Source organism: Bison bison, unplaced genomic scaffold (genome assembly GCF_000754665.1).
Source record: "Bison bison bison isolate TAMUID 2011002044 unplaced genomic scaffold, Bison_UMD1.0 scf7180017864063, whole genome shotgun sequence".
NCBI lineage: Eukaryota > Metazoa > Chordata > Mammalia > Artiodactyla > Bovidae > Bison > Bison bison.
The window spans coordinates 3649913-3660043 of record NW_011494635.1 but is presented as its reverse complement, the minus strand read 5'-3'; the positions used below and the strand labels follow the sequence as shown (position 1 = coordinate 3660043).

General features: G+C 49.0%; 1 protein-coding gene across 1 annotated transcript in view; it reads right to left on the bottom strand.

Moving 5' to 3' along the window:
- CST8 (cystatin 8 (cystatin-related epididymal specific)) overlaps positions 1 to 7180 on the bottom strand; it is an 8418-nt gene extending 1238 nt beyond the window's left edge. The window contains exons 1-3 of the mRNA XM_010836351.1: positions 6962 to 7180; positions 6436 to 6796; positions 2532 to 2645 (exon numbers count right to left, since the gene is read on the bottom strand). Coding sequence (XP_010834653.1) covers positions 2532 to 2645; positions 6436 to 6675 — 354 coding nt within the window. The 5' untranslated portion in view covers positions 6676 to 6796; positions 6962 to 7180. The remainder of the gene's footprint in view (positions 1 to 2531; positions 2646 to 6435; positions 6797 to 6961) is intronic.
- Positions 7181 to 10131: the final 2951 nt, after the last annotated feature.

The following is a 10131-nucleotide window of genomic DNA, read 5'->3' as shown; positions in this document are numbered from 1 at the left end:
AAAAGTCAGCAAATTAAAGGCAGCATAGTGAACAATTGCTGGCCCTCGTGCAGTGCTCTTCAGCGTTCCCTTGACATGAAGTGTGTACAGTGTCTGTATCTGGACATTCTGATTCAGTAGGTTTGGGATGAAGCCGTGGAATCTGTGTGTGTGTGTGTGTGTGCGCGCGTGTGTATGTGTGTGTGTGTGTATGTGTGTGTGTACCCCACACTCCAAGTCATTCTCTGGGGAGTTTGAGTGTACTTAATATTGATACATAGAAAAGCAAAATTCATAAACAAAAAGTGGCACACTAAGCCACCAGGCTTCCCTGGTGGCTCAGACAGTAAAGTGTCTGCCTGCAACGTGGGAGACCAGGGTTCAATCCCTGGGTCGGAAAGATCCCCTGAAGAAGGAAATGGCAACCCACTTCAGTACTCTTGCCTGGAAAATCCCATGGACAGAGGAGCCATGGTAGACTACAGTCCATGGGTCACAAAGAATCGGACATGACTGAGTGACTTCACTTCACTAAGCCCTCTATATTCTCAGAGAGGAGGGCAGACCCCACCCATGCCACTGCTTCTTTCCAGCCTGGACCCAGCAGGATGGCTCCCACAAAGGGAGGTGACAAGAAAAAGAGGCTGTCCTGTCAACAACAAAGCAGTGACCTGAGACTAGCCACCCACATGCACAAGTACATCCACGGAGTGACCTTCAGGAATTGCACCCTTGCAATCAGACAGAACTAGAAATTTGCCATAAAGGAGAGGAGGATGCCAGATGTGTGTGTCCATAGCAAGCTCCACAAAGCTGATCGGGTCAGAGAAACAAGGACGGTCCCCCGCTGGCATGTCCAAGTCCAGTTGTCCAGAAACCCTGCCAAAGATGCAGCTTCACCCAGAAAGTCTGCACACCCTGACCTGTGCGCCTGACGCCACTCTCAGTGCAGATGAATTAACCACGACACTCAGTTACAGAACAACCGAAAAAAGACACGTACTTCCTATTCCAGACACATAAGGATGACTCAATACTAGGGGATCTATTATTTGAATTTATTTTAGTAATGGGTCAAAGAAGAAAAATTATTCAATATACTTGGTAGATGTTGAAAGAATAATTAATAGAAGAAAACATCCTTAATTAAAAAAAATAACTCTTGGTAAAGAGGGAGTTGGAAGAACTTTGGAAATCAACACCTGATATAGTATTTACTAATAAGGTATAAATACTGAAAAGAATCCCATTAAATCCTCCAGGAATGAGACACCACCCAGCATGACTCCTCTTCAGCATTATTCCAAACACTTGGAAAGAAAGGAACAAAGGTTTGTTCATCGATAAATGTGTACTTAAAAATGTGTGCTCTAAAACCGAGATGGGCCATAGAAACTTTACAAAGAATAAAAGAGCTTCCTGGAGACAAGTTTCCTAATTAATCTTAATATTAATTCTTTAATATTTTCTACAAACAGGTAAAAAGTAACAACTCTCCTTTATGCTCAAGGCACCCAGTAGAAAATATAAACTTCAGCCCACGATATTTCTACTACCAGGAAAAGATAAAACTAAAATAGAAGATCAGATGGTATCCCGCATGCTCCCTGCTTGAATGTTTGTCCTGAGGAGCCTCTGCTCTGCTGGAAGTGATGGATTTGTTCACAGCAAGCCCACAGAGGAAGTTTTAGGTTCTGGTCAACGGACCTTTGTGTTTCCCACCGTGACTGCATGCCACAGCAGTTCTGAGCACGGTCCCAAGGACCCCACTGCAGGAGCTCATTAGCAAGGCCAGTTCTTAGATTCCTCTCCAGACCTACTGAGTCTGATTCTGCAGGGGGAACCCTGTCATCCACGTGTGTCAAGGCCGCCAGATGATTCTGACATGTCTCATGTGAAGGACCATGGGTGTGAAGGAAGGAGCCACCTCCACCTGCAGAGAGCCCGGGGGGAAATCAGAGGAAGCCCTCAGGTCTACCCCGGATACTCCCACCCCGAGTCAGAAATACAGGCTTGAGGCCAAAAGCCCCCAGGCCATGTCAGCCCTCTGCTTCGAGCCCCTCTGGGGCTCTTCCCATGGCTGAGCCTGGGAGGCTGGGGACACTCCTGACCTGGTCACTGCTTAATCTCCAGCACCCAGCATAGCACCTGGGGCCAGGTAAGCTTTGATGAGCAGTTGAGTGAATGAATGGACTTCCCTTTGTGCTTTCACAAGGATGGGCAACCTCGGGTCAGGCCACAGCAGAGTGGTACCTCCAGGTCCAAGAGGGTGGACCCAGTGAATGTGTGTGAGCAAGTTTCCCTGCACCAGGAACCCAGAGGAATGGAGTGCTTGTACTGAGAGTGATCTTGACAGCACCGTGTCCCTAGGCTGAGGTTTCCTCCACGTCTGCTGTCCCGCACTGTCTGCTACGAGGGCCGCAGGACTGACCACTTTGGGGCTCCGCCCTGGGAGAGGCGCCGACCACTCAAAGACAAGCTCTGGGTACCGCGAGTTCTGCCTGGGGCTCAGAGCAGCCAAGACTGCCGCAGACAGTTGGTGTGTCCCCTACCTTTTCCAGTTTGGAGGTGTTCTTAACCACGCAATTCTCGTTACTGTTTGGAAGCTTTCTGCAGTTGGTGCGGGAGATTTCAGCATCAATAAAGTATTCCAGACGATCTGTGACCTGTTGATTAGCAGTCATGCAATTTTGTTCAAAAAAGCCTTCTTCTACTTTTTAATGTTTTTAACAAACCCTGAAAAAACTGCTCTTCCTTTTATTCCCTCTCCTTATCGCCTCCTCCTCCCTCCTCCAAACATATCTTTAGGAGATGGCCTGTGGAGCCACCACACAAAGATACCCCTACCTGGAGCCAGATTCCCTGGGGCAGAGGCCCCATCCAGTGTGGGGCCTTTCTGAAGGCAAGACGTTCTACTGAAGAACAACTGGCTTCTGCGCCCAGGGTGTTACCCGTTCACTTGGGCCTCTTGGGAATAGGACCCTCAGCCACATGGGATCCCCTCCTTGAGCCCTTTCCCATACACACACACACACACACACCCTTCAGATTTTGTCACCTGAGATCCCCTGCCCATTGAGGCTCCTCCACCTAAGACCCCTAACCCCACCCCAGGGCCCCGTGTAGCCAGGCTTGTCTTCCTGTTCTCTGAGTGTTTAGGAAGCAGAACAGGAGTGGTTGACAGAATTCATGAATGAATGAGTGAGGTGAAGGCTGCTGTATGTAGATTTATTAATAAATATGCTCCCATCTGGTTTTAAAAGATTACGGCAGGGTTTAGAGATGGCCAAGCCTGCCATGCAAAAAATACTTCTCCCATCAGCTCTTAGAGCAGGAATAGATAAGGGCAGTCCTTCCACAGTGGTGTCCCAGACCTTTGTAGGTGGGGTCCCCGGATCAACAGCATTAGCATCACCAGGGAAGTGGATGGAAATGCAGGTTTTGAACCACTGAGTCAGAAACTGCTGAGGGGGTGGGGTATGCACAGTCAGTGTCTGAACAAGCCTCCAGGTGATTCTGATGGCCAGGGGAAGCAAAATAAAGCAAAGAGGAAGAAGACAGCAAGAGACAGGAGTGTATCTGCAGCTTGGGTCCAGGTTCCCCTGGATTCAACCTTCGCTACCAGGCTTTCCCACACTGCCTCTCCAGCCTTAAGCAAGGAGATCCTACCAGTCCATCCTAAAGGAAATCAACCCTGAATATTTATTGGAAAGACTGATACTGAAGCTGAAACTCCAATACTTTGGCTACCTGATGCAAAGAGCAGAGTCATTGGAAAAGACCCTGATGCTGGGAAAGATTGAAGGTGGGAGAAGAAGGGGATGACAGAGGATGAGGTTGGATGGCACCACCGACTCAGTGGACATGAGTTTGAGTAAATTCTGGGTGATAGTGGAGGACAGGGAAGCCTGGTATGCTGCAGTCCATGGGGTCGCGAAGAATCAGATGTGACTTAGCGACTGAACAACAACAAGTGACGTCTTAGTTTTGTTCCAGAGAACTAACAGGGAGACTGGGCTGTCATGGGAGAAGCTGGTTGGCCAGCTGGCGGCCAACCCAGGACTGAGACAGAAGCATCGGACGTGGAACACGCTCTCCCGCTGCGGTCCTGGCCTCGGCTCCTCCGGCCACAGGAAGGCAGAGGACGACCTGATTCCAGGAAAGTGGCGACCCTTTCCGGAGGTGAGAAAACCAGAATGGCAGATTGAAAGACCACATCTGGTCACGGGGATCCCAAGAACTCCCTGACCTGATGCCCCTCTGGCTTTCAGTCTTCCTAAGACAGCCTGAACATCTCGCCCACAGTCTGGGAGGCCCGGCCTGGCCTGGTCACAGCCCACCCATCTGGCCGCTCACACCGGTTCCTTAGGGCTAGGAGTCAAACTCCTTCCCCCCTCCTGCACCCCTAAACTCTCCCTGCTGACCTCCTGTAGCAGAGACTGTTGATGGGGGCCCAGGCACTCACCTACTCTGCTGCTTCCCGGGGCTCCCTGCTGCCAGATGGAGCCAGGGCCCCGGGGAGCAGCCCCCAGCCAGTGACAGGCAAGAGCTGGTGGGAGAGGAACCCAGCTCCCCTCCTGCAGGCAGCCCAATCCTGCACAGGTGTTGCACCATCTCCTTGAGGCTCAAGGGACACGGAATCCAGATGCCCTCAACAGTCAACATGCTCAGTGACTCCCCTGCACTGGCCACTTCCCTGCCCCCTCTAAATCCCCTCTGACCACCAGGTGCTTCCTGGATGGCCTCTCAAATAAACCACTTCACTGAAACACTAGTCCTAGAAGCTGCTACTGAGAAACCCCCAAAAAACCACCACCTACCAGCCTCCTCTCCCTGTAGCCCATCTGCCCTCGGGCATCACCTTCATCTTTCCTTGGGGAGGCAGGTCTCAGTCATGACTGTGCAGGGGACCCAGGTCCCACCCAGAGACCCTCACTTAATTGGTGAGGGTGTGGCTGGTGCAGGAAGGGGACTCACCAACTCTCTAAGGAAGCCCCACAGGCAACGTGCCATAGGCAGCATCCCAGCTCTCCAGCTTGGCTCAGGGTTTTGTTTTTTTTTTTTTTAATTTTTTTTCATCGTCTTTGGCTTCCCTGATGGCTCAGATAGTAAAGAGTCTGCCTGTAATGCAGGAAACCTGGGTTTAATCCCTGGGTCAGGAAGATCCCCTCGAGGAGGAAATGACAACCCATTCCAGTATTCTTGCCTGGAGAATCCCATGGTCAGAGGAGCCTGGAGGTCTAGAGTCCGCGGGGTCACAGAGAGTCAGAAATGAATGAGCCACTAACTCTCTCTTTGATCAACATGTCTTGGCTGAGAGTAGAACCTGATTTCCAGTGAAAGACAGCTCTTTACTTAATTAATTAATTTATTTTTGTTCACATTATGCAGCATGTGGGGTCCTAGTTCCCCAACCAGAGATCGAACCTATGCTCCTTAAAGCAGGGAAACTCAGTCTTAACCACCGGACGGCCAGGGAAGTCTCGCAGTTTGTCTTCTAACTGGTCCCCTGGCTTCCTAAAGGCTGTAATCATTTGTTTCCATCTCAGCCTCATCTACAGCATCTGGTACTGCTTGTTGCCCAAGCTACTTGGGTCCCAAAGGAGAAAACCGTGAAGGGCTTTGCTTCCTGTGCAGAAGTCACAGGACCCAGGAGCCTTTACTGTGAAGGGTGATGGCGGTGCCCCTGATGGAGCGTGCAGTCGCCAGCATCATGTGTTGGGGACACTGGGCTGATGGTGCACGTGTTCCTGGAGACAGGGTCACGTGTAGACTGGCCCCGCTCCTGCCACAAGAAAGCCTGGAGTCCAACACCTGGCCTGTCTGCTGAATGTCTTTGCAACACATCCTTGCAAATCTCCTGTGCACTTACACCCCAAACACACCCCAAACACCCGACTGAGGCTAGAAGTCTGCAGAATTCTAACACCAAGGACCTCTTCTTGGACTTGGCAGGTGAGGATGGAGCGTCCCCCACATGGATATCAGGTGATTGATGACTCCCAGCACTGGGTCACCTGAGGCCCTGTAGGGAGGGATTCCATGGACAGAACCACTGTCGCTAAAAAGATGTAGGACTGAGAGCATGAAGGGATCTGGGAGGAGGCACTTTATGAGCCTCCCTATTCCATGTCAACCCACATTCCATGGGATATGGGGAGATTGAATGTCACTCAGGGTAGCATTATTGTAAACATATTCATGGTGCTCAGTTGTCTCCCAACCTTAGCAAACATGGATCACAGATGTGTGATTTGCCATTTGGGGTGTAACCGAGTTCATAGGTTGGGGCCCCTAGGACAGCCGTCATGGCACTTAAGAAAGGGAGCTGGCCGTGGGGCTCAGCACCACTGGGTTCCAGTGCTGCTCACGCACCCTCCCTCTCATTCTGGCTTCGGTCTGTGCTGCCAAGGGCAAGCAGGAGCAAGTATGCAAACTGGGAGGAAGTGCCCTTACCTGCATCTGCACCCGCAACACCTTGACCACCTGGAAGGAGAATTTGTCCTCGCTATCCTTGTTGTACTCCTGCATGGCGAACCACAGGCACTGCTTCACGTTGCCGCTTGAGCTGCTGACGTTCTTTAATTCCCACAAGACCTTGTCCGTGTCCTTGTATACAAGCGTGTTGCCCCCCAGGGCCACCAGGGCCACCAGGAGGGCAAGCAGGAGCTGGTAGGTCCCCCAGAGTCTGGTCATGGTCCCTTCTTTTGGGGACACAGGTGAACGTCTCTGTCCTCCCAGGGAAGGAGCTGTGAGTGGTGTGGGGTGGCCGCTGCTGGCACACCAGTTTCCAGAGATCTTACCCAGAAAGAATCAGCTTGGATCAAGACAAAAGCATCAGGGTCAGCTGGTGGGACTATCCCCGTCTTCCAAGGAGCCCCACCCATGAGAAGCCAGGTCAGAATCCCCACCTGCCTGCTGCCCTGCTCCTCTTGGGTGACTCCTCCAGGGAGCTCACTTAGAGCCCCAGGTCCACACCTACCCCGTGTGCCTCCTGTTTCTGTGTCTCTGGCTTGTAAGAGGTGGCTGTGAAGGGTGTGGCGGCCCGAGGTTTCCTACTCTGGCTCCCTTTCCTGCCGGCTCCCCGTCCTGGGGGGTTGCGCTCTGACCTAGTTCCAGCCCAGAGTTCTCCTATGAACCCAGCACTCTCAGCTGCATCAACGCCCTAGTCTGGGGCTTTCTTGCTCCTGCTCCCTGGTCTGTGGTCACCTGCGACCTCCGTGCCTCAGAGGGCAGTCCCACTTTGTGATGTAATCCCACACCTGTGACCCTGTCTCAGAGGGCGCCTCGCCCCTGCTGGCCCCTGGTCCCTGGTCCCGGTGGTTCACATGGCACGCGAGACCCTCCTGCTTCTGCCCTTGGAGTGGAAGGCCGAGCACACTATAACCTCAGCTTCCTAAGCGTCTGGCCTCTGACCCCTTCTGCTGGGCACCTTTCCAGTATCTTTGCGAAATTATGCAAGTATTTCTGCATAATAAAAGACCAGAGAGAGAATCAATGCAAAGCATTAAATGAATTTAAATTTAGTGAAAGAAAGTGAAAGGTACTCAGTCATGTCTGACTCTTTGCAAACCCATGGACTATACAGGTCCATGGAATTCTCCAGGCCAGAATACTGGAATGGGTAGCCATTATCTTCTCCAGGGGGTTTTCCCAACCCAGGGATTGGACCCAGGTCTCCCACATTGCAGGTGGATTCTTTACCAGCTGAGTCACCAGGGAATGGCCTATTGCTGGTCACCTATTGGTACAGTTGACTCTTGAGCAATGCAGGGGTGAGGGGCACCTACCCCCAGTACAGTCAAAAATCCACATAGACCATCTGATTCCCCCAAAACTTAACTACTAATAGCCTATTGTTGAAATTTGTTTACAGTCCACATATGCATTAAAAAAAAATATCCATTTATAAGTGTACCTACCTACTTTAAGCCAGTGTTGTTCTGAGGTCAGCTCTAATGCATTCATGATTTTTAAATTTTGCTACATATTAAAAGCACCAGGGGTATTTTAAGAGTTTCCTACCTTTAGTAAATACGTGTGTTAGTTGCTCAGTTGTGTCCAACTTTTTGAGCCCATGAACTGTAGCCCAAGAGGCTCCTCTGTCCATAGGATTCTCCAGGCAAGAATACTGGAATGGGTTGCCATTTCTTTCTCCAGGGGATCTTCCCAACATAGGGACCGAACTCAGGTCTCCTTCATTGCAGGCAGATTCTTTACCATCTGAGCCACCAGGGATACAAATGCATTATGATTTGAATAAAAGGAGCCCCTTCAGTTCAGTTCAGTCTCTCAGTCATGTCCAACTCTGTGACCCCATGGATTGCAGCATGCCAGGCTTCCCTGTCCTTCACCAACTGTGTGAGCATGTGATGTGCGTGCATGTGTGAGTGTGTACTGTACAAAGTGTGTGGGCCAATTGATTCTTATTCTCCATCTGGCTTCTGTGTTTCCTATGACCTTAGAAGTTCAGTTCAGTTCAGTCGCTCAGTCGTGTCTGACTCTGCAGCCCCATGGACTGCAGCATCCCACGCTTCCCTGTCCTTCACCAACTTCTGGAGCTTACTCAAATTCATGTGCATCGAGTCGGTGATGCCAACCTACCATCTCATCCTCTGTTGTCCCCTTTTCCTCCTGCCCTCAATCTTTCCCAGCATCAGGGTCTTTTCAAATGAATCAGTTCTTTGCATTAGGTGGCCAAAGTATTGGAGTTTCAGCTTCAGCATCAGTCCTTCCAATGAATATTCAACACTGATTTTCTTTAGGATGGACTGGTTGAATCCCCTTGCAGTCCACGGGACTCTCAAGAGTCTTCTCCAACACCACAGTTCAAAAGCATCAATTCTTGGTCGCTCAGCTTTCTTTTCAGTCCAACTCTCACATACATGACTACTGGAAAAACCATAGCTTTGACTAGATGGAAATTTGTTGGCAAAGTAATGTCTCTGCTTTTTAATATGCTGTCTAGGTTGGTCATAGCTTTTCTTCCAAGAAGCAAGCGTCTTTTAATTTCATGGCTGCAGTCACCATCTGCAGTGATTTTGGAGCCCCTCAAAATAAAGTCTGTCATTGTTTCCATTGTTTCCCCATCTATTTGCCATGAAGTGATGAGATCGGATGCCATGATCTTAGTTTTCTGAATACTGAGTTTTAAGCCAACTTTTTCACTCTCTGTTATGGTGACTTAAAAATTGATATTTGGCAAAACTAATACAATATTGTAAAGTTTAAAAATAAAATAAAATTTTAAAAAAAAGGCATAGTATCTGCACAGGCAATAAAGCAAAATGCAATAAAACAATAAAAAATTGTATTTAAAGAATTGTCAACAGTGCTGGAAAATGCTTATTGAAAAAGTTGTGCACAAGATGCAGAACACTAAATATGATTCACTTGTTCATAAATAAAAAGTGTGTTGTTAGGAAAAAGCAGAGAATCTTGTTATTAACCTTGTAGGAGAGTCTTGATCACCCTTCAGCTGCGGGTGCCGCCTCTTCACGCTTGGCCCTGGGAGGCCCTCCCATCACACTGAGCCCAAGGCCAGTGCCTCGCCTGCCCCACAGGGCACAGCCTCCTCTCGGGGTCCGGGGGTCCCTCCCTCACCTCCACTAGCCCCTCATCCCAGCTTATCCCCCTGCCAATCTCCATACAGACTCCCCCCAAGTCTCATGTGCCTCTCCAGGCTCCTGTTTTCACCACCCTCTTTGTTCTTCCATGTCATCCATCGTAACCTACAGTTAGTTACCCGTGAGTATCTTGATGGCCCGTCTTTCCCCATGAGAAACAAAATGGACTTTCTAAGAGCAGGGAATCCTTCCTGCCACCCAACACGTCTCCACCAGAGCCAGGCCAGGCATGGAGAATGTGTGACTATTTGAGGAGTTGATGAGCAATGCTTTTGCTTTGGTGGAAAAGCACTCATTTCTGATTTTTCTTTATAATGTTTCAAGTGTTCTACATTATAGATGAATTAATTATATACTATATATTATATAATTATATTATATTTATATATTATATAATATAAACATATAATTATAATAAATATATACAGAAATATAATTATATAATTATAATAAATATAGTTATGTAAATATACATAAAATTTATATAATATAATATATAACATTATATATAATTATATAATATAAT